Raw genomic sequence first — 25,820 nt, forward strand, 5'->3', positions numbered from 1 at the left:
TAAAAGCCGCTACGGGAGCCAATACGAGCGTCCGATGCATAAGCGTAACTCTATACGTCACTCGCAAGATGGCGGATGAGAAGTGATCGATATACAACAAAACGGAGAAATGCGCCACGGAGACGAGGAGACATCTAGTCACACATTTTACTACTTTACGCATTCGTTTTGTTGTCAGAAATAAATCGCTCACATGGGCAAGCAGGATACCGTTGTTTAGCCCCGATACTCTCTGTCGTTTACGGACATTCTGAGGCTGACTTTCCGCCATCGCGCCAACTAAATTCAGAATGAATGACCGTGTATGACGCGCTGGTGTGCTTCCTGAACAACGGTCCGTGTGGAACAATTGGATCCCTGCACATAGGCGCGTCATAGGAATTTAACGAGGCTTCGAGGCAGATGTTTTGCCTCGAGGAATTTTCATAATCGAGTTAATCGAGTAACTCGATGAATCGTTGCAGCCCTACAGCACATTAACATCGTCTCAAAATACAGGTATTACCTTTCCATCCGTGCATGAATGTGTGTGTGTGTGTGTGTTTGTGTTGTACTTGAGTGTCTGCTCCAATAAAACAGCACAGCAAGATAGAATGCCGCTCTCACAGCAGAGTGGAAAAAGACCTCTGCAGATTTACTATGCTATTACCGCACACACATACACGGACTCTCTCGCACACGCTCCTCGAGGAAAAAAGTTGTAATGGCCTGGTGCCCCTCCAAGGACGGCTGAGCAAGAGAAGAGCGAGCAGAGTAATCACAGTTAAAGAGAGAGAGTGTGTGTGTGTGTGTGTGTGTGTCTGCGGGGAGGTGAATAGATGGACTACAGGGGACAGAAAATGGTTTGGTGCTGGAAAAATGGATGGGGATGTGAGCGGAGTGGAACATCCTGTTCCATCTACCATTCTTCACATGGGCTCGCCGTGGGAATGTTAGTGTTGCCGAGCAATAGAGTTGACGTATGAGTAAATACAGGTTAAGGAATGCGTTCCAGCGCTCCAAACACGACCATTTAGTCCCTTTAATTCCTCCACTTTCCTTCAAAGCTTACTTAACCTGGAGCTCTACACACAGTATGCAAATATTGCTTTTAAAGTGGAACCTCATGAACTGAGCCATGAAGAGACTGGAAACACATTATTGTAATACCCGTGTAGTGTGCACTATACAGGTGTGTGGTAACACTCCGTAGGTGTATTGTTTCTATTTGTCCACCTATTGGAATATTATCTACATCGTATTCTGGCTTATTGCGTGAACACTGTGGAGACATATGAGGGAGCCTCAGGGATGTGTATGCAGCTCTGTAACATTTGACATGTCGGGCTCTATTTTTGTGCAAACTCCAACAGGAATTTGGCAAGGTGAGCTTCTTTGTGTCTTTGCCCGCTAGTTTGATATTTGGGTGACTTGCCTTGTGCCACAGTGGAAAATCACCTTTTTAAATTGCACTCCATTTTTTTTTTTTTTTTTTATGGCACTACAGTGGTAGCAAGCTTTTTAATGAGGTTTTCTTACCTCTGGAACAGATTTCACTTCCACTCTCTGTAGACTTGAACCTTGAAATGACGCTTCTGGGTTGCGGTTAACCTCGCAAAAGTGCAACTGAAGTACAAGCAATTGCATGATCTGTGTAGGCAGATGGGATGCTTAACAAAGAAGAATTTCTGTTGGCAATGAAGTGAAATAAACCCTGAATGTGGTGTGCGCTTCATGCTCGAGGAACAGCCAGTTTATCTGGTTCACTGCAGCAGCTACATCCACCGTCTGATCTGTGTCTGCTTCCCTCTGAGGAGCAACACCAGCGATGAGCTCTTGAAATCAGGCGCTTGTTAAGGGCAGAGAGTGCCAGTGACTCCTGACCCCACTGGAGGAAACCACAGCCTCATGTGCAATTGTATTTTTTTTTATTAAATCCACCATGTACTGATTTTCAGAATAGCTTAACTTTATTTTTTCAATTGGGAAAACAATGTATGGTTCATGAGACAAGCTTTAACAAACATCAGATAGAAGCTATTCATTTGTTTCCCATGCATTTCTCCTTATATCAGCTATGTATAGTTACATGAAGTTATTTTAGGGATATTTACCTTATTCGCCTCCATATCCAACTTTAGATTTTGTTGCATCCGTTCCTTTTTCATGTTCAGTTCGTGTATCCTATAGTTGTTGAGATATTTCAGTCTGGATCAGAGTGGTGGAAAAACTGACTGGCTGAGTGACAAGATGCTAGTGTGGCTAAAAATATCAGCTTGTTAGCTTTTATTGCTCGATAACTAAAACTAGAAAAAAAAATCTGTATATTTGTGGCGGATATTTTTAAGCACAGGTTTTTGAATCTGGTTTGTGGAGTATGGCTTTGAATTAATGAGTGTGTGTGTGTGTGTGTGTGTGTGTGTGTGTGTGTGTGTGTGTGTGTGTGTGTGTGTGTGTGTGTGTGTGTAATAACAGTATTTCCCATTTGTATATTGGATGTATTTATACCTATGAGTGTTGAAGTAAGAGAAAACAAAGTGAATTCAAATTGTATCTCTATTTTTTCTCCTGTCTTACTTCATAAGTCACTGTGGTGCCTTTTGTCTTTAACACTTTCCCGTGCATCAGAAAAAACACACTTGTGTGATATGCTTCAACCCCAAACGTCAGAGACAGTTCACTGACTATTTTAACACTCATAGAGAGACATGGAGTGAGAAACCATTTAAAGGTGTTTGAGGTGAACAATGTGTCAGCACAGACACAGTTTTAATTATAGCTCCAGATATAATGAAAGGTGAGAACATACTGTTAATACTTTGAATTACTATATATACTAGATGTGTTGGGAGCTGGTGTAGCAAAAGCTATCATTTAAGGCTGACATTTAATCTTGGTCAGATGTAACGTATAGCTCCTGATTTAAATAATCATTATCCAGCTTGTTATCAACACTGAAACTCAGGTTATTTCAAATACCATTCAAAGGATTCACAATGACCAACGCATGGTCTACCCATGGAGTGTGTGTGTGTGTGTGTGTGTGTTAGTGTCACTGGGCCCTTGTTGAATGGAGCAGTCAGTCTCATGTTGGACAAGTCACCTCCCCTGTACCTTATGGCTGCAACAGACACACACTGAGAGACTTGAACAGATGGGAGTCTCAGTCTTGGATGATGGAGGGACTTGTGTTGTTGTGTGTATATCCTTAAGGGAAGGGGACACACGCACCCACACACACACACACACACATGCACACTCCTGCTGTCCATTACAGAAATCCACAAACACTAATTACTGCACCACAGGGGTGAGAGAGCACTCTGAATAAGAGATGTGTGTGTGTGTGTGTGTGTGTGTGTGTGTGTGTGTGTGTGTGTGTGTGTGTGTGTGTGTGTGTGTGTGTGTGTGTATGTGTGTGTTACTGTGCCACTGACATGTACACTAAACACTGAAAAACCTTTTTCCACACTTGGATACCACAATCCTGGAACAACCTTTTTGTTTTTGTTTTGTTTTTGCCATCCACAAGATTCCCCTTTTTTCACACATTAAATGACTGTTCTGGAAGGATACATTTTTTTTCTCACTACGGTGGCAGCCCAGCAGGAAGACATTGATGGGTTTGAAAGCAATGCAACCATCAAAGAGGAGAGTTATCTCAGAGCCTGCTCATGTGATAGATACAAAACTTGCAGGCAAATGGCTGAATATTGCCTCAGCACCCCGACCAGATACCACATCTGTGTCTGCAATGATTAATTGTCTCCTCAATTTCATCCTCTATTTATGATCGAATTACAGTGCCTATTTGACACAGACTGACATGTAGCATTACAGTTTCAGCATTCATTTTATTCCTCACATGCTGTTGATTCTGAAGGTAAAACAGTTTTCCTGGATTGTCATGCTGTAAAAAGTTTGATTAAAGCTGAAAACTTTGCCTGTGTTGTTGAATATGTAGAATGCAATTTTCTAAGGCGGATTCCCAAGGAATTTACATTGTGCTGCAACAGGAAGAATAAAAGGATAAGACAGCTTCAGAAAATATTTCTTCTACAAAATTGCAGCTGTAATTGGTTAATCCACAGCATTTCATTCATAGAAGGGTTTATTTAATGGATTTTATTCCCCGTGAATATAAATTGAATGTTTAATGTATTACACTGCTGTGTAAGGAAGGTGGCACAAGATGCACAATATGTATACACTGTATAATTGTGTATTTCCATTTACACGGCTGGATCATAACAACCTTCCATGGACAGTATGTGTTAATGTGGGTGTTTTTTGGTGGTCTTTGGACTCATTTTTGCAGTGAAGGAAAAGTTACCGAAATGTTACCAAATTATCAAAATGAACAGTGAATCTAAGTCCTTTCCAAACCTACCTGCATATATATTTACAGAGCAAAGTGCAAGTGTTAAATGGTCTTTATAGTGCTATAAAGACTAAGCAATGCACGCACACGGCCACTCACTCAAGTGTAAGCACCTAGAACAACAGAGGGAGAGAAGAAATGAGTGAGAAGAGGGTGGAGAGAAAGGTATGTGGAAAGCCACATTCTTCATTCTGCTTGTCTTTGAAGTTTGACAATGTCTTTTTTTCTCACCTGACATTCAAGGATTAATAATGCCTTGTTTTATTTTGCTGAAAATCCACTAAGGTGGCAGTACGTCTTGTAGGATTAACGCACATCCTAACCTTTACAAATGTTCCCATTTGCAACTTCATAGCTGAAGGTATCTAACGATTGTCTTGAAGTTAATGTGTGTGTTTGGTGGGGATTTATACCTGGAGTGATGGAGATTAAAGCTACGACGAGGAAATGTAATTTAATGTTAAAAGTGGTAGTGTTTCCGAGAACCCCATTCCCTTTAGTACACGTCTAATTTTAATAAGTCTGACAGTCTGCCCCGGGCAGTCCGGGTTCTAGTTCTCTTCAGCAGATCCAGGCCTGGGCCTGCAGCAGCGTTTGTGGAGCAGCGGGGCGTAGCTCTGCTGCCGGGCATCTCTCCACCTCCCGTGGAACTCCAACTGCAGGTCCAAGGTCTGCGGACAACGATATAGAAACAGCCAATCTTCTCACTGATGGTATCATTTACTTATATAGTTCATGCAGAGGTATCAGTATTAACTTGAGACTGAAGTTTTTCCATTTGGAAAAATAAATGAGAGTTAGAGGAGAACTTTCTTGCAGTGCCCAATGTTAGGCTACGATATGGTGTGCTTCCAATGACATTGTGATGGATTTTGTACCCACAGGAATAACTTCAATAATGCAACATCAAACAATGGAATTGGCTCATTGTTTAGATTCAGTTGGGATCTTTTCCTTTTAAAAAATGTAGGCCTCCTTCATGCCGTTCGAACGTCCTGCCCCGGGCTCAGTGAAGAGAGAGCATTAGCAGGGGCAGGCGGAGAGCTCAGCGACCTCCTTCCTCCCGATGTCGAGCAGCAAACCCAGCAGTTGCCTGATGAGGCCCTGCAGCAGCCTCGAGAAGGTCATCCCAGCCTTTTGGCCTAGGGGACGAGAACAGAGGGAATTAAATAGGGAAGACAAGCAGCTACCCTCCCCTGCATCCTCCGCTCGACCTCTGTGTGGCACAAAAATGTGGTACTTTCTTAACTCACATAAAAAGTAGCCTTTGAACATTATCCAGCCAGCAATTATGTTTGTACCACAATGTAATTAGGATAGGTAGAATTGGTAATTGGTAGAACAACAACTTTTTTTTTTATAGCTCCATACTGTCATAAGTTTGCTTCTTGACCCCTCAACATCGTCCACATAGAAATGTTTTTCCCACGTTAGTGCTGAATAACTTGCCTGCATAAAGTCCTGAACTCTAGCCCAACACCTTTGGGATGAACTGAAAGAATGAATACAGCCTTATTGCCCAACATCAGTGACTGACGTCAGTCTGGTCGATGGATGGGAGCAAATCCCTGCAGCCAGATGTCAAAATCTTGTGAGAAGCCTGAACCTGGGAGGAAAGAGGCTGTTATAGCAGAAGATTAATGGTTTTACACTTCACGTCACGTAATACTTCTTGGACAAATCTGAGAGCTATCTGATTTCAAATAAGCTAAGTAAAAGTATCCAAGACATATTGAAATCAAATTGCTCAAACTACCTTGGGAAGTAGTTTTGAGATGGTTTGAGACTCATTCTAGCCAGATGTTGAAATGTTTTAAATGCGTCCATCTCCCCAAGCCTCATACGTACGCTTGACTTCTCGTAAGTGTTACTGGTGCGCTGGTGAAAGAGCTTTGATCTGTATGGGAGACACAATAAAACTTTTGTCTTGCTCATAGTCAATACATGGGAGTCTTTAATGTGTTTGTGTTAGTTTATAGATAAATGTTCACTCATTAGCTTTTATTGCTGACTGTTAATTGTTGGCACATGTTATTATATATGTGTGATCTGGCCAACAGAGACACATATGTAGCTTTGGGTTAAAATTGCATATACTATTTTATCAGGATATGAGACACTAAATATGTGTTTCCTCATATTGCGTCACCACTGATCTCAGTACAGTCATGCCAGCCTTGGGCTGTTCTCTTCTGTGTAGCGTCTGGGGAGAATCAGCCTGTAAGTGAGTGTATAAAAAGACTGTGTGTGCGGTGTGTGTATTGCTGTTATTGTAAACACCTTCTGGGAAGAAAATAAGTTGCTTTTCTTTCATGCATTCTTCTAGTACGCTGCTGTTTTCCTGTAAGATAAACTCCTTTTTAATACATGGCTCCTTCAAGAACATGTTCAGTATAAAGTGTGTGTGTGTGTGTGTGTGTGGTTGTGTGTGTGTGGTTGTGTGTGTGTGTGTGTGTGTGTGTGTGTGTGTGTGTGTGTGTGTGTGTGTGTGTGTGTGTGTGTGTGTGTGTGTGTTTGTGTGTCTGGTTGGGAATGTAGCTTTTGAGTCATCTCCAGGGTTAAAAACTATAGCTTGTCGGTTGTCAGTGCATCTAATGAGATGAACTTTACCTCTTAATTGATGCCCCAATCCCCTCAGTTACTGTTGTTATGCAAGCTTTCCTTTCTAGAATGACACATTGCTGGAGTGTAAACTTCCCCAAATCCAAAGAAAAGCAGAACTGGTATCTGCTGTTTAGTCTCTATGAAGTCGACAGACATGCTAACATTTATAGTTCATTGTTGCTTTACTCGAAGCACATGCATACTGCTTCTGCATTGGGACGTATACTGTACAATGTTGCCGACAATGCTTTATAGGCCTGCTGAGCCTAGTTACGGTTGCTAGGCTATGATTGGACAGGTACTGTTCAGGGAAGGGTTTCCTGACAGTCAAGTGAAAAGTAATCAATTCTGCACGTGTTGTTAATAGAACTTTAAGATGAATAAAGTTGAATACATTTCACTTTTGCAGGGTTAGGGTTAATGTTGTTCTCGACATGTGATAAGCGAGACACCACAGACCCGGTTTTCATGTAAGTCCAGAGAGTGATGTGTCACACTGCTCTGGCAATTTCAAAATGACTGTGTTTGGCCCAGGTGGGAGCAGCAATTACCTGGCAAACATTTTAATAACCAGTCACATCTCACATACTGCTGGGGGAATAAAATGAAACTTGAAGCACATACCCAGCTAACCGTGCTGTACAAATATGTCTCCAGGGTCAACAGTTTTCCACATATTGGATTTCCCACTGTTTTTTGTTTGATTCAAAACCAGTTTGCCCCCCAGGCTTTTTCCTCTCAAATTAATTCGCAGTAGGTGTCACTCCCTCATTTTGTACCTTCCTTCAAATATGAACCACCACAAACATAACTATTAAAAGAAAAGAGAGATCAATGCAGAGAGACCCATACAACATGTTTTACATTGTTGCATAACAGACTTGAAACCCATTTGTTCCAGACATGGCACGGGAAGCACGCTTTCCAGCTCCTCTGTAATAGGAAGAGTATAATAAAACTGCAGTTTCACTGTAAATTCAGGAAATTGTCAGCCCCAAGGTTGGCGAGCTATCTGGCATCATTTCAACACAGTGGCACTGCTACTTGACAGCAATGGTTCTAATCCTCTGCAGAGACCTCATCATGCTTACCACTAACATCCTATTCTCTGACACCCTTATTTTAGAACAAAATTACTGCTTTGTTTCGATGCATGTAAGTCCTCTGTTTGTACAGTAAATTTGCAATGTGTATGTTTTTCAGAATATCCCAGCGCTGCCTTGCGGTAAAGCCCTCTACTCCTATGAAGGGAAAGAACCAGGCGATCTCCAATTTTCAAAGGGTGACATCATCATCCTGCGACGCAAGGTGGATGACAACTGGTACCATGGTGAGCTCAACGGTTGCCATGGGTTCTTGCCCGCTAGTTACATCCAGTTGCTGCGTCCCCTGAGCCAAACCCCACCCCAGGGCAAAGCACTGTACGACTTTGAGGTCAAAGATAAAGACCAGGATAAAGACTGTCTGGCCTTCAGCAAGGTAACCCACACACACGTACAGACACATGCTGAAAACGCACACACTCACCCGAGGACACTGTTTTAATATCGGACACAGAACAGATATAATGATAAGTTATATGGCTGTGCAGGCTGCACGGATAAATCAGTGGAGAGAGATTAGAGGGATGACTGAATTCACAACAACATAAATACTGTAGTAGAAGAAAACATGGTGTCAACTACGCTGTTAAACATGGTGGTTCTTTGTAGGACACTAATAATTTATCACAGCTGACTCTACTCTTCAGATTGGTTCACAGAGCAACTTGAGGATCAAAAGTACATGCCCTGCATGGTGCCTCCCCAAAGGAACGGCAGGTTTTTCACCCTTTACTCATATTTTGGTTGTACTCCCTTTTTTTTCTGAGACTTTGCAGCCAAAAGTGATACAATCTGTTGGCGTAAAAAGTGCTACTTTTCACTGGCATAGTCACTTGTGTGGTTGTTTGACATAAGCTGGTAATGTATGTGCTACTCACTAGGAGTTCTATATTTGTGCATGAACATAAGCTTTGCCAGGCAGTCCTGTGGTCAGCTTTAAGTGGCTAAAATCTTAACAGACCTGTCTTTTTTTTGGTGGTTCAGTCACCGAGGCTGATACAGTACATTCCTTTGCATGTGATAAGCTAGTAATTGCTCTATTTGTTTTAACATTTTTGAAGCAACTGATATAATGTGTAAGCATTCAAATCCTTCCATTTATTTGCCAAGAAGTTGGGCAAACAAAAGACATTTTAACCATCACAAAGCTCAACAACTACACAGCTGAATTGTGTATTATAGCTCCTTGAGGCAGGGTTGAGAATCCTTTAAGTATGATGCTTCCTCACACCGGAAGGATACGTGCAGCTCTCTGTTATCCATCTAGGGATATAGTAATTATTACTTATTGTGTAATTCATTATGTCTTCCTGCTGGGTATATTGTGCTGCTGACTGTGTACTGGCCATTAAATTGAAGGGAAGTAATGATTTCTCTGTTGGGACAGCTGATATCAAAGTAATAACCCGATGTACATTTCCATCAGCTGTATAGCTCAGGGAGAAGCCTCCATCTAGATATCTTCACGGGTCCTCTTGGTTCTTTGTGAGCAGAACTCAGGTTGATCTAATCATATAGGGGAGGCTATTGTAGGGTTGTGATCTACATGCGGACATATCTTATAGTGGAAGCGATATGAGCAAAGTGTTATTTGTCATCATCACCTCAGGAGAAACAAAAATTTGACAGGAGATGTAGTGTGAACTGGGAACAATGACCAATACGTGACCAATTTGAATAGCTATTCTTTGGGTTGTTTCAGAGTGGGTCCAGAACCATCCAAAAAAGTAAAATCATCGCAGAAATTATACTTTTAAAGTGCAGGGCAAGATGAGAGAGGAGACAAATCTCTTCAGAAGTACGTATCCAGGTCAGGTTTGGTGTAAACATTCATTTATATTCCGCATTTTGTTTTGTTCCTCAAAGCTTATCCATTTTGTTCCTGCTGTTTCACAGATTCATTTTTTTTTGCTCAGCACTATGAATAGGAAAGCTTGAACATGTATCTTCAGGATTATCTTGGCCAAAATAGTTGCCATTCATGATGTTATCCTGATTACCCTGATGTCTTAAAATGGCACTTACGTTGAGAAAGAAATATTTTTACTAACAACAGATAAATATCAAATCAAAGAATCATAAATAGGACTATCATGAATCATAATGTCTCCCTGAATAAAGAAAGGATGAATAAATACATATTTAAAAATATATATATATTTATACAGGGTCGCCCATGAAGTTGGAATAATTTGCAAATGTCTTGTCTTTTATAGCACCAAACAAATGTTATGCTTGAATTCATTTCACCTGGGTAATTGTAACACATAATATAACCATTGCTCCAGGTCAAAAGTGATTACTGATGCATTTAAATAGAATAAACAGAGGATTGTGTCTGAAAACAAAATATTCGAAATTTTATGGGCAACAGTGTATATTTGTATTCCATATTTTTAAAATCAGGCTCTAGTTTTAACTTCTCTACCATGATAGACAGCTTTTTTCAGACACTTGTGATGATAACGATTATTATCTCAATAATGGAAATCCACCACAATCAAATTATTGTGAGTGTTTTTCATCGCCACCTACTCAGCAGCACACTCACTCTGTGTCTGCACCGTAAATGTGTGTCTGTGGACAGAGAAAGATTATTAATTACAATGTACCTCACACTTGGCTGCAGGTGTTTTAGGACTGTGCAGTGCACACAATAGTAAAACAGTAGATACATTGTCTCAAACGCACTGCGCTCCACATCCGGATTAACAGATAATGACGAGACATTTAAAGTTCACCTTCTTCTGCGTTTCGGGGCGAAACTAATCAACAGATTAATGTTTGAAGATGACACAAAGCCAACACGCTCACGCAGAGACGCGTGCCCCTGCGGTGCGCTGTATGTGTGTTGTCATGCAGAAACCGGCATTTGCGATGTTGTTTTCTCATGTGAGAGGTAATTACTCAGTTTGACTAATACACAGCAGTCGTTTAACAGCATTATCACTGCCGTCCCTAATGGTCTAACCAAGACCTTTGCATTCATGTGAGGAGAGGAGCAGCGGAGGGAAAAACACTTTTCATGATGATGTCTGTGTGGGTGTGCGCGATGAATGAGCAGCGTTCCATGTGTGTCGGATGTTTTATTGCTGAGAATGTTATACGGTAAAGAATGAGGACAACTGAAATGAAGTGAAACCAACGGCTGCCTATCAATCTGGAAATGTATGCACGCACAATTTGTAGTCGAATGGCTACAACAACAACATTTTGTATCATGTTTTTTTTTTTTTTTTATCCTACCTTTGGCATTATTCCTTGCATTGCTCTACCAACGCTACATTTAAGCCGCACGTTGTAAGGCTTCTTATGATAATTTCAGAAGAGATCTATAGATCCAGATAATCAAAAAAAAGTGTCATGGATCCCTAAAATCCACTCGCAAAGTCTTTGAGATGCATTGTTTTCACCAGTTTCCAATCACTTTAATAACTGAACAAAACCGAAAACACATTTATTTGTTTATTCATCCTGCTGTTTTTTTTTTTAAAATCACACAGTGACACCAAATTAACTAAGTAACTATCATTTGGACACACAAGGTGTACCTCCAATGTGCATAGTCTCACTCATATCCTCTCTCTCCAGGATGAGGTACTGACAGTAATCAGGCGAGTGGACGAGAACTGGGCAGAAGGCATGCTGGGAGACAAGATTGGCATCTTCCCCATTCTCTATGTGGAGGTAAACCCAGAGACATTGCACAGATGCACACAAAACACTCACATATCAGGGTTTTAACGGATGCTGAAGCTGTAAAAGCAGCAGTGATGTTGCAGCAGAACACCTGGATCACAGAGTTGTCGTTTATAATATTGCTGCTTTGATGATATCAAGTGGAAAATATGAGAGAAAAACCTGGGATATCCGGGCTGTTTGCCTTCATCATTATTCATGAGTTTAAGCTGGTTTATTCAGATGGGATGAAAGAGAGGAGATCGGATGAAAAACAAAAGTAGATATAAAAGTAACATCCTAATGGTTGATAATCAATTAATGCTGCCTGGTTTCAAATATACTTGAACTAAATGGCATTCTGAGCCAGTAGCACATCTTATCGTTGTTACCAAAAGCAGTGCTCTGTCTATAATCTGTAACTTTTGTCTTGATATAGTGAACACACAGCTCTTGTATAAATTGATTGGCAGTTGTAACTAGTGATGTTTTTTGACGTTTAGTTGGCAATGCCCTCCATGCCACCTGTTCAGAAGAGGGACACATTGTGCCTGATTTTTTTGGTCAGGAATGTAACTGAAGAGGTGGTTATAATGATGGGATCATTATAGATAGAGAACAGTGTGTTCAAATCCTTCAGTGTGGGCAGAAGTACTGTGTGTAGACCAACTGAGTACTTTTAAAACACTCCTTCTGGTCTGGGTTGATGACACTGCAGGTTGATGGTAATCTGCAGTGAGGTTCCACATGATTTGTCCATATCAGGATGTGATATTATGGCGTCTTGTACGTTTGACCACTTGTCTGAAGGAACGCACAACAGAAGCTTTCAAATTGCTCCTGAATATGATTTGCATTATCAATGCTGTTTGAACCTCAGCAGAGTTGGAGCTTTCTTTAAAGGATTTCCTCTCAGTTAAAGGATAAAACCCTCAACCCCCAAACATTTTAGCGTCTTTCATCGTGCCATGCCTGCCAAGGTTGAAATATAGTTTACTTTAATCCTCGTGCGACTGAAAAAAAAAAAAGCGTGCACAATTTGCTCTGCATCACATTGAAGGCTGTTAATCCGTGGTAAAAAAAACCACACACACATTGGTAGAAGCTGGAAAGATGTGTGTTTCCTTCTTTCTTACTGTTGTTGAGGCTTGTCTTCTCTTTCCATCACCACACATTTGTGAAGACGCTGATTGTGAAATCTCTCATGGCCATGTCGAAAACAAATGATGAAAACCTTCAAAACCGACAGGAGGTTCACATAAACTGAGAAGGAGTGCTACCTATACGTTTTATCGAGACAATAAGACTCCAGATCCAGTGTACATCAAGTGTAGGGCGTTGTGTATTCATGTAATGTGGCTTAGAGAAAATCCTTAAAATGGAGATTAGAGAGCGAACGAGAGGCTAATGAGATGACTCCTCCTTGATGCTAAAAACATATTGCTTTTGATATCTGCATCTGAACAAATATGCAAAAAGGCATTCCGCTAATCTGTGAAGCTTTTCTTTTGTGTCTTGCCATTCTATACTCATGCTGCCCTTTCAAAGCACCCTCTTTTCTCTCTCTGGGTTTGCAGCCTGCATGCGCTTGGGTTCGTGGCTACCAAATCGTATCCATGAAATTAGCGGTTTGACCAAAACAACTCTCTTAGGTGATGATGATTAAGCCATAGGCCAAGAGAAGCCAGGACAAACACACACACAGACACACAGGGGTCACTATTAGATAGAGATGCATCAATAATTTAAAGCTCTCTGTCACTCTGACACAGCGGGGGTTTGGGAGCATGATTGTGTGTGTGTGTGGGTGGGTGGGGGTACTTAATGAGGAGGACCCAGCTGGACTTCTGCTCATCTGTGTTTGAGTGCCTCTTCTGTTGGTTGTCGATGCAGACTGCTTGGGTTAATATCTGGGTATATGAATTGGTGATGAGGGCTTTGCAGATGATGGGGGATGCTACCAAATTGCATGAGAAATGTGTGAAGCAGTCACATTTTTTTGAAGCGGGTGCTAATGTGCAAGGGGCTGGTGGGTGCATGTGGGTAAAGGTAGTCGAGGAGCAGTGCATCAGTGAGTTTTATCAGTGTTGTATTAACACTGCACAGAGGTTCATAATACTACGAGTATGTGGAGTATGTATGAGTACAACTCTGAAATGTTATTACATCACTTAACCCTCTGTCTTGCTGATCATGTACATTTTACAATTTTGCAGGACAAAGTCATTTTTCAAATGTCATTTTTTAAATTTCTATTTAATTGCTTGAATTGCTGGTTGAAGTTCAACTGTTTCCTGACAACAATGATTTTTTTCTTTTGTCGGAACCCTCCTTTCGGGAGCCCTGCTGTGCCAACGCAGTAATCTCAGTGAAGTGAAAGGTGGTATTTGACACAGTGCTGACACCTTAGCTGTGCTATTAGAAAGGTGATGAAAATACGAAAAGCTTACAGAGCTGGGTCTCACTTTTCCAAACTGATACAATACCTACATTCTGATAATAAGATAACTTCCTTGACTGAATACAAACATTCCTTTACAAAGAATCTTATCCTCCTCTCTACATGAACCGAGTGAATGAATGGATGAATCTAATGATGCTGCGGATGGGTTTACATTGGACTTAGTAGACAGCCTGCTGCGTCTCATACAGATGCTAAAGGCTGATTTGTGCGTTGGTGTCAGAAATGACATCGTATCATTATTTGACGACCTGGGTTGTCTTCAATGTATATATAGAAAGAAATAATTACACTGCCATTAATTAACTACAGTAGCTGACTGTATATTGAATGTGAGTTTAGCTATATTTTGTGCTTGAGTTGCTTGAGGTTCTCGTGGGTATTTGTATCTTTGAGGAAAAGGTTTGGGTGGTTTGTTAAGTAGTGTTGTTATCCATATAGTATACCAGACTTGGCTTTGGGTGGGTGTGCTGAGGGGGTTGGACTGTGTTGTATAAGTATAGGAGAGCTGCTGTGCGTCTCAGATGGATGTGATGTCAGTTTAGATGAACTAGGATTGAGTGCAGATGGGTTTGGGAAGATCTACGGTTGATTCATGCAAATGACAGGTTTACCATGTATCTGTCTCTTTCTTGTTCTTTTCCTTTCTCCCTGTTTTCACTTCATGCATTCTCTGCTGCGGAAGGGAAACAGCACACACCTGCAACTGTTTATGTGTGTCTTTGTATATATATGTGTGTGTGCATGAGCATGCATGTATCTTGCTGGCTTACCCTTTTCGCAGTGCAGATATCAGCTCATCAGCTCAAGTCTCAGTATTACCTGGAGAGAGCACCCACCCTCCAAAAGACACAGAGTACAGAGAGTACACTTACTGTATCTTTACACATACAGTAATAGATGACCTTGGAGATTTCATTCAGGCGAAAGCACCAAGTGAAGAATTGTCTCTATCAACAGCATCTCTCTCTCTCTCTCTCTCTCTCTCTCTCTCTCTCTCTCTCTCTCTCTTTCTCTCTCATGCACACACACACACACACACACACACACTCTCTTTTCTGCAGCATGACTGGGCATTATAGCTGTGGTAGATGAAGAGAAATTGACAAAGAAGTCATTGGTGGGTGTGTGTGTGTGTGTGTGTGTGTGTGTGTGTGTGTGTGTGTGTGTGTGTGTGTGTGTGTGTGTGTGTGTGTGTGTGTGTGTGTGTGTGTGTGTGTGTGTGTGTGTCTGGAAACTGCTGTATTTATGTGGAAGCATGAATTTGTATGCATGGGGAAAAGTTAGTTGATTGGATGCAATATACTATGTTTTTGAGAAGTGTTGCCTTGCTGACCTTCTGTGTGTGTGTGTGTGTGTGTGTGTGTGTGTGTGTGTGTGTGTGTGTGCACGCGCGTGTGTCCTCTAGTCCGTCTCATGAGAGCAAACTGAGTTGTGTCTGCAGCATCAATCCATCATGCTTATTAGCATATGATTTGGCTTTGATTAGCATATCTATTAATATGGAAATGCAACATCACCAACCCTGAGCCCTCTCTCTCTCTCTCTCTCTCTCTCACACACACACACACACACACACACACAGACACACACACACGCAAGAGTAAGACATTCTTGAATTTGTCTCCAAGGATTGTTGATACAAATTTGTCAGAAGGCTGAAGCTGTGTTAGTTTCTGTGTCCCTGTTTTTACATTGTTAGTTTGTGGTCAGAAGACCAATTTAAATGACCTACACATGTTTTCTCTGTTGGGACAAGAGTTGAACACTGCCCACAATGCACCGAGGTAATGATAGATAGCATCCTCAGCATATGATGTCCATGTAGTGTGCATATAGCGTCTATGTAGCATTTTTTTTTTCATTAAAGTCCCAGTTGGCATGTCCGGCGGGTCGAGGGCACTCTTTTGATGTTTACAACTCTCACGCTCCTCCCCCACGACCACCGAGCTCCTTCCCCTCGACTTCATAACCTTTGAAACACAGGTCCGATGTTGACTCTGGTTTTATCACGGGCACCGTCGCAATTTTTCTTTTTCCCTTGTTTTCCACCGGTGTTTTCTTTTCCTTGGTTGTTTTGGACCTCCTCGTTTTTGTTTTTTAATCGAGGAATTGGAAGCTTGTTGCTACTTCCCTCCGCCTCCCTCCTGTGATAGTGGTACGACCCGAGGGGGGAGGGGCTCTGTGTGCACGAACACAGCCCTGCGTGCTGATTGGACAGGATGAGCCGGGTGCTGTCAATTTTTGCAAAACAAACAACGGGCTCTACGTGCACGTAGAGGATGATTTATGTTGTTCTATCGGAACACAGTGTTGGCTTTAGTAAATATGATCAAAACAATGTTGCCGACTGGGACTTTAATATCTGCCATAAAATTTGGCCTCTGTCATAATTTAAGTCCACATGAAGCTTTTTATTTGTTCTTTGAACAAATTAGATTAATTGGGTGGCGTCACTCTGCCCAAATGATGCAGACTATCCTTGAGCTCACAAACCCCTCAGCACAGCCTGAGATATGAAACATGGATGAACATCAGCATGTACAAGAAAACAATCCTGAAACCACACCAAATGCCACTGCTGAATGAGGCCGCAGGTAGTTCAGGAACATTGAGAAGCAGTGTGAGAATGAATAAACACCAGATTGCTTCTGTTCTTATCCTAAACTACCGCAAAGCTCTATAATTGTCAAACAACGACTGTTTTCCCATTTACAGCCGAGATGTGCTTACAGCCACAGGGACTTTGGCACAATATCACAAAATCCCAGAATTTATCATATATTGCAGCATGCTGCTTAGCTAAAATGTGTATGGAACATCCATTCTCACTCATTTCCACCACTTTTATCATGCCACTTTTTCAAGCATCTGTCAGCTCTACCTAGCTGCAGTACACAGAATTACAGTGTGTAGTGGCAGCTCGAAGCAGTGAGCGAACTGACCTGCACTACATGAGTAATACACTCTTGTTGCAGGTGGTGAGAAATGAGCTGTTCCCTCCAGCAACACTGATCACGAATGAGCAGCACGGATTAAGAAATGCAGAGGTCCCCTCACCCTCCGTACCATATGCCAGATGCTAGACACAGTTTAGATGATGGTGCTCATCAAATTAGAAGACTCACTCACATGAAACTGCATCGGTACTAGATTTGATTAGTGAAATTATTCATCTGGTGCTTGGGAACACAAAAAGACACTCTGCTTAAATGACTGACTTTTTTTTCTTGATTTTTTTTTTCTTGTTTTTTTTTTCCACGCATCATTCTGAATCATAACGAACTGATGGATTTTCTGCTCTGCCACCTCTATCAAAATACTGAACTAATTGCGCACTGAAACTACAATAATACAGAGTAGCGAAGCTTTATTATAGGGCCTGACAAGCTTCGCACTTCTCATGAAAAACAATCAGGAGCATGCGTGAGCTTTGGTACCTTAAACCAGGTCTTAATCCCTCAATTGTGCACACATGTATTTGTACTGAAAACAAATATAGGACAAAAACACCCAGTCTTGACTTGCAATTAGAATTGTTGAGGATAAAAACACAATAAAACTAAAAGCACATTTCCATGGTCCTCATTAGAAAACGGTAAGCTGACAGGCCTTCAAGGATGTGTGGGACATTACTTTTGTTGAATGTGTAGAGTTTTGCACAAATCTTCACCATGTTGCTCACACCTTAAGCTCCCGATCACCCCGTTTTGAATTGTGCATCATTATCTGAGCATCGATGTAGGTGCAGTCATTCGCAAAATAATCTATTCACAAAGTTTACAGAATATTGAATCTGAAACATTGCAATAACTAAAAGGAAAGAGCAGCAGAACATTACATTTGTTAAGTTAAATGATGTGTAGAGTTCCTGCTATCCTGATGACAATGCAGTTTTCACAGTGGAGTGGTAGCTGCCCTTTGTAGTGAGGAGTAGCTAGCTGAGTAGCAGTAGCAAAATGTGTAGAGGATGGGCTGGGCTGTGGGATTTTGGGGAATTTTCTAGATTAATTTAATTGTTAAATTAGGGACTTAATTCATAAATAGGTTTAATTTTGAGGATGTAAATCAATTGCATCCTTAAATTCTTACAGGGAAACCAACGTGGAGAACCATCAGACACTATGCTCTATGAAAAAAAGTTTACCTTGGAATGATCTAGCATGAATGAAGTGAGATGAAATGACAGAAAGAAGAGTCAGAGTGTGCAACACAAAGGGAATCTCACTGGACCAGCTGTTGTAAGTGATGATTGTTATACTGCTGGTTTTCTGAAAAGCTGCCAACAAGAACAAGAGAGGAAAGTCCTGGAGATCTTGATATTGACGTGAACCACTGAGGACTGAAATCTAACACCTTAATTTCTCCGTTCTTCTCTCTTGTCCTCCCCTCGCCTTCCTTCTTTTGCTCTGTCACACACCTGCTCCTCCTCCTCCTCCTCCTCCTCCTCTCTCTCAGTTAAATGAAACAGCCAAGCAGTTGATGGAGATCGACAAGCCCACGCCGACCAACGTCCCGGGTCCGAGCACCGAGCCGGCCCCGCTGGGTCCCTGCTCTGCTGGCCCCTCCCCCATCGCTTCTCCGTCCAATGGAAATGGCTCTGGCCATCGGAGAGGCGAAGGGAAGAAAAACGCCAAGAAGAGGCACTCGTTCTCGGCGCTGTCTGTCAGCCAGAGGGCCGCCCAGCTCAACAACAGACACAGTATGGAGATCTCCCACCCAGTCCTCATCAGTTCCTCTGACCCCAGAGCTGCTGCACGCATCCAGGTATACACACACACAAACACACACAAACACACTGTTATCAGTGTAATACATAATATTCGTGGTCTCTTTAACATATAATATTTAATAAGCCGATTGTATATTATTTGTGTAAAATCTTAATCTGGATATTTTGAGTAGGTTTCACTTTACTAATTGTATGTGTTGTGCTCTCTTAGCATGCAAGATTTTTTTTAAATAGGAATGGAACATTGATGCACTGAATGATGGTTCTTTGGTTGATGCTATTTGTTGTAGGTTTTAAGTCTTTTGTTTTATGTGTTTTGTTGTCTTTCAATTGTTGCTTTTTATTTATTTAAGTCTGTACTTGTATGTGTTGCTTGCTTTTATCTTGCCATCTTTTTGGAAAAATCCATTCAGAATATCGATTGGGTTATCCTGGCTAGATGAAGGTTAAAAACAGAGGTCACATTTCCTTTGGGTGGCGCTAAAGAAGCAAGTTATTGTGATGAGTGTAAATGCTGAGCTGCACTGGTTTTCATCATTCATGACCAGAGACTTAAGACTAAATGAGTTTTGATGTAACTCTATTGCTCAACCTATTAGGTCAGGTTGTATAATATACCTTTCCTTTCCTCACAGTCACATGCACGTTCAACTCGTATACTTCCTCAGATTTTTATTTTGATTGTCAAAGAGAACACTATTTTGAGAGACCAATGGAGCAATCAATAAATATCCATGATGTTTGTTTTTATCTGCTTCCACAATTTGCAGAAATCATTCCAGCTGTGGGAAAAGAGGCAGCCTTGGAAAACACAAAAGATTCCCATTGTTGTGGATTTCAGTGTGGGTAGATGGGTTTGAATTTTCAAAGAGACGTGCAATTTATTCGCAGATCACGATTGGTCTTAAAAAAACTTTAAAAAGATAGTATAACGATTTGAGTGATGTCACTGTTTCAAAGCAGCCTCAAACATGCCTTTTCTTGTTAACTTCCAGCATACATATAAATACTGATAAACAGTATCTGCAATAAACTACTATGAGCCAATATATCAACCCAGCATATTCCTTGGTCTGGCTCCAAATATACAGTATATGCAGTTGGAAGTACATTTTGCAACCCAGAGTTACCTAGTGAACTCTGGGTAAAAGAGAATTTATGAACATATTCCTCAATCACTGCTCTGACATTTCCATATGACTCACTCCATTCCTGCTGTGAAAGCTGAGGCTGAAGACACGTTGCTTTAACTTTTATTGCCTCTGGTTGCATTCACACCTGGGTTAAATATCTTTTGAATACTATCCAGGACACATACTGAAAAGCTGGAATAGCTGTTGGCACGTATAATGTTTTATTTGAAATGGATTCTACTCCATCTGTATGTGTTTGTCTCTCTGTGTCTGTAGGATGCATCTCACCCGGGTCCTTCTCCCTCCTCGGCAGGGGTTCTGGTGCCCCCCAAAGTGGCATCTATAACCTCTGAGCTGCTGGCCCATGCCAAGGTGCAGCTGCCACTCAATATGTGAGTACACATCAGGGTGCTGTCAGCTCACCCACCTGTGATCGCGTTGTTTTAGTCCCGCCTTCCTTCCATCTGCCCGTTCTGTTTTCCATCAGAGTGGATATGTGCCTGAGATCCAAGCATGGTTTCAGAACCCGCCTCCTGGCAGCGTTAAAAATATTTCCTCTTTTGTGCCCAGAATTGTTGGCCATGTTCCACCACCTCTGCAACCACATTTACTCCTCCACTGGTCAAGGCTCAAATCCCCCTCAGGAAGGAAAAATACAGTCGCACACCATTCATGGGTGATGCTTACGGTACATAACAAGGCTTTCAGCAGCACAGTCATCACTTTCACTTTGCATTATGTCCTGTGTACTGTTATTACTATTTTATTCAAGGGAGAGAGAGCGAGAGATGAGGGACACGTACAGACACTACATACAGATAATAGATGGGTAATATGACTCAGTATGAGTACTCAAGGTAAACAAAGACGGCTTAAATAAACCACAGTTGGAAGCATTGCTGTCGACTTCCATTTATTCACATGTTGATCATTTCTTGAACGGATTAAGAGTGGAAAAGCCACCTGACACACGCGCACAAGCACAATTAAATTCCCGTGGAAATGTAACCTCACTAGTCCCATCCAGATGGCTGGTGATGCGCCAACGCTGAGCAAGACTGTTCTATAAATTACCTCGTAATTAATCTACCAGGTAACTGCCAGAAAGATATGCGTATCTTCAAGGTGAGTATGTGTTTGTGCCCTTGTATAGGTCCGATTGGACTTTTAGACCTTGAGAGGGCATTTTTGGATATTTTTGGAAAATGAGGACATTTGGTCAGTAATCATGTCGTCCAAGGTTAGAATTAGTTTTAAGGGTTTATGTAAGGGGCTGGGGAGGGACCTCACGAGTATCGAACATTGTCAGCTTTAATAATATCACTTTTCAAGTTGGTAAACGCACGCACACACACACACATACACGTCTGGAGTAGGTTTGTTCTACTGATGAGGTCGGACGTTTCCATCTTGACCTGGCAACTATTCCTGTTGCCATGGGGGAGACAGGAGGTCCCCACATCTGTTACCATGGCAACGGGGAGGCAGCGCATTTAAGGCTTGTTTACTCTGTGGTCTTATCGTCTTCTGGTGGAGTCTGACACTACGTACGAATGTCTTCCAGTGACAGGAACCACAAACGTATTTATATGTTAGTAGCTGCAATACCATCGTCTTATGCTAAGTAAGTACTGCATTTATCAGCTTACCTAGGCAAGTAAAGAAAGACATATTGATTACCTATTCACAGGATAGCATATCATTTGGGGGAGGGACCAATTAATCAGTCAGACTGTGATGGTCACATTAGAGAAATTACTTGAACAATTGAATTCTCCCAGGCTACATTAGTCATATATTTCTGATTGAGCCAGCCAGCCTATCTGATTCTGATCCCTTTTTTTTAATAGTTCCAAGTAGTTTATATTTCACAGCTGAAATATAGTTTGTCCCAAAAGGCATTTGATTGTGGTTAACATGCTCATGAATTTTTGGGGGAAATTAATCATTTGAGATCTGAATAAACATTTAAAGTAACATATTTAAGGATTTCCATACTATAATATCCCCAAGGATATCATTATTGTTCATAAATACCAGGGCATTACTGAAATAGAGAATGTATTCTAAAATAACTGACCTGTTAAAGAAATGCATAAAAATGCAATGTTGACTATTGTTGCCTGAGAAACATCGTTTTAATTGCTATCAGCAATCAAACTCACTGTGCATAAGTGAATTCAGTTTAGTTGTTGCTGAAATGGTTGACAGTATAATGGTTTATTGGTCTACTTTTATATATTAAATATGCTTTTCTTAGTCTTAACTCACTAAAGCCAAAATGACAGTTAGTTGTTGCTGTTTGAGTTTAATTAATTTTAGATCTTGAAGGAGAACTATTGCCGATATGTGAAGACAAGGACGAATATTTACAGCCGCTCTCCCACTCTGGGGAAATTGATGGTATATAGTGGGAGGACCAACCTCCACAGTTCCTCTCTTTGAGATGAAAAATAGCAAAATATAGTTTGGTTTCATAAAGGAGATGGTGGTGCATAAATAGATTGCAGGCTCGTATGCTTTGGTTCTCTGCACTGTCTCAGTTAAACAACTAAAAATGAGATGTAGACATAAGGTGATAACTGAGGAGTGCTGAAAACTAAAAAAGCAAAGTGTCATTAATATTTCCATTCATTTTCATGATACGAGAGGGGCTGTGAATCAGAGTGCCCGCTGATTCAAGCGTTGATATTTGGTGTTCGTAACACACTGACAGAACTTTCTACTTGTTTTTTAAAACATTGATTTGCTGTAATTCAGGTTATTTGCATTTATGTGGCTTTGCTTTTACGTTGCATAATACATATTGCAATCCACATGGGAGATAATTGGTATTGGGTGAGCAGTTTCTCGAGATTTCCAGCTGTCTTACAATGATGCATAATTTGACTCACTTTTACATTTTGTCTGTTGCCTTTGTTCCACAGATATCTGGCTTTATACGCCTACAAGCCCCAGAAGGCTGATGAGCTTGAACTTAGGAAAGGGGAAATGTATCGGGTGACAGAGAAGTGTCAAGACGGGTGGTTCAAAGGCACCTCACTGAGAACTGCTGCCTCCGGTGTCTTCCCGGGAAACTACGTCACCCCTGTGTCCAGGTCAGTGATATAGTGATATGACCTTTTCTCCACTTATTATTCTGTTAATTTGGTTTGGTCATGAACCCAGTAGTGTACTACAACCCGACTAAGACCCTAATTTTGTCCTCGCACAAAGGCAGTGGTAGTCATTGTAATTCCCATTGTGGTTTTTCGTGGTAATTTCCTGCCTCCAACTAAACAAGCATACGGATCAGGTTGCAGTGCAATTTTGCTTCTTGTTGTGGCACGTTATTGCTCTTGTGTTTCCATGTACTCACACTGCCTCATATAACCGGGTCTTGAGTTGGTGGAGTCATGTGAAAAAGTGGGCTTCTTACTCTTCACTAGGCCCTGTGCCCCAACAGTAACCATATTTTGTGTTTGCTTAATTGTTTATTTCAGTCCAGTGTTTTGGTTTATTTGATACCTTATCTATTGGACTGAATAGATCACAGCTTGTTTAGTGTATGGAATCATGGGATTTCTATGTGGTTGCCTGGTATGTTGTGACGGATCCTCTACTTAGCAGCTCAATCAAGGGGAGTGGGAACAGGTTTGTCTCATGATGTCCTCTCAGCAGGCAATCACTGGGTGCTGTTAAGATGTAGGAAGATAGGTAAGATAGTGCTGCAGAAAATGACACCCTTCAGTATTTTGGGTGTTCTTTCATTTGCATATATTGAGATGTCAGCAGTTGCTTAAAGATCTTGAATACATTCCATGTTAATTATTCAGTGTCATTGGGGATGCCTGCTCCGTTTAGCTCACCCTGCAAATACCTGGGCAGGTGGTATGTTCCAGAGAGGTGAGGCTGAAGAGGCAAAACGGCGATGCCATTCTTAAGACTAAGGGGGAGAGAAGAGTTAGCAGTCTGTCTCTGAGGCTGCAGTTTTTTCATTTGTTGTTTTTTCTCTGTGATTCAATTTAGAATTCCCAGGTTTCATTTTTGCCCTTTGTCCAGTAAAACATTTTTGGGTTGATAAACATCACCTTCTTGCACTAGTCATGCTTAAAGAGCTACTTCTTCAACTCCCCTTTTAAAGATATCCAGTGCCAATTATATTAGGTGGTGCCTCACACTGCACACAGTCATTATTTTGATATCACCTCATGACACCAAAAATACCAAACTGATTTGGTCACAGCAGTGAAAGCATATTCTAAGTATTTACCAGGAAGGGACTGAAAACTACCGTGAACACTCTTCACTTATTTCACTGTTCAAATTAGATTAAGGATATTAATTGATTTAAATACATTAAAAAAACAGCAGTCAGTTGATACCAGCTCTATCTTTCTAATGTTATCATTATCATCATCATAGCAATTATCATCATCGTTACTTTTGGCATCCTATACACACATAGCTGTTAAAACCAAATAAAAGTGAAAAATGAGTGTGCTGGAATCATATTTGGCAATTAAATCACCCGTATTATTCCTGTATGCCTGAAAACATTTTCAGTGGCTTTTCATCTAATCTGTATTCTGCTCCACGGTGCAGTCAAGGGAGAATTAGAATAATAGAAATAGAAAGAAAATAGGAAATGAGGGAGAGAAAGATAATGAGAAGATGAAAAGAAAGATATTGTACTGTAGGATGAACGGAACAGTTAAGCGGAGGGAAAGTGTGAGAGGCTGAGTGGTGTGGAGAAAGAGAAACTAGGAAGAGAAAGAAATGGAAGATAAAGCAAAAGAGTGAGGCGGGGAACGAGAAAATGATGAAAAGAGATTAAACGGCAGCAAAAACAGCAGGTGTCCCTCTTCATTGGATATAAATGGCGGCTTCACATTCTGCCGTTATGCAATCAGAGAGCGGGGGGGGACAGGCGAGTAATCAAATGAGAGGCAATTTGTTATTTTTACGCAAGCATACTCTCTCCGTCTCCCTCCTTACCTCTCGCCCCTCCTTTGTCTGCAGTGCAGCTCAGGCATTTTTCAATATGATAATGAGAGGCTGCCAAAAATGCCCACACATAGACACACGTGTGTGCATTGTAGATTTTGAACAATACAGGCTGCCATAGGCATGTCATTCTTTTAAAAATGTTGACTTATGAGAAAAATAAGTTCTTGAATGTTGACTTATTTGTCGCCAAATGTATTATCAAAATTGATACGTGTGTATACACATATATGATGTATTCAAATTCCACATTACAATTCATGAATTTGTTTGGATTATAGTCATCCTGGATTAATTTGAGATTTTGAATGTGTCATAATGGAATGTTGCCATGTTGAGGTTTTCCCCTCCACTTCCACGCACTGTTTATGACTTAAGGATGGTTGTCTCTGCTTAGAAATATAGTTTGAAGTCTTAAAAGTTGCTGATAAAACTGCAACTGGTACATGAGCAGCCACGAGTTTAATTGCCAAAATCGGGTCAGGGACCCCCTCCCCTCCTACATCCATTACTTTGTTCGGACCGTCTTCAAACCCGGCCTTCATTTTGAGCTCAACTACACACTGTAAAGTTTAGTGGCAGCACCGTTTTGTGTTGACAAAATCTGTCCACAGACATATTGTATAAACGGTGTCTCAAGGACCACATTTTCTCACACAGAGACTCACAAGGTGAAAAAAATACTGAAATAATCACAGAATCAGTGAATAACTTCACTGTTCCTATTGGTGCACACATGCATGCATTACACACACAAACAGAA

General features: G+C 41.1%; 1 protein-coding gene across 1 annotated transcript in view; it reads left to right on the forward strand.

Moving 5' to 3' along the window:
• LOC311021471 (E3 ubiquitin-protein ligase SH3RF3-like) overlaps positions 1 to 25,820 on the forward strand; it is a 79,570-nt gene that overhangs the window by 39,972 nt on the left and 13,778 nt on the right. The window contains exons 2-6 of the mRNA XM_084022055.1: positions 8,168 to 8,443; positions 11,659 to 11,754; positions 18,665 to 18,973; positions 20,348 to 20,463; positions 22,999 to 23,169. Of these exons, the coding sequence (XP_083878181.1) occupies positions 8,168 to 8,443; positions 11,659 to 11,754; positions 18,665 to 18,973; positions 20,348 to 20,463; positions 22,999 to 23,169 (968 nt within the window). The remainder of the gene's footprint in view (positions 1 to 8,167; positions 8,444 to 11,658; positions 11,755 to 18,664; positions 18,974 to 20,347; positions 20,464 to 22,998; positions 23,170 to 25,820) is intronic.

This window comes from Eutrigla gurnardus, assembly GCF_963514095.1.
Source record: "Eutrigla gurnardus genome assembly, chromosome: 12".
In the NCBI taxonomy this organism is placed as follows: Eukaryota; Metazoa; Chordata; class Actinopteri; order Perciformes; family Triglidae; genus Eutrigla; species Eutrigla gurnardus.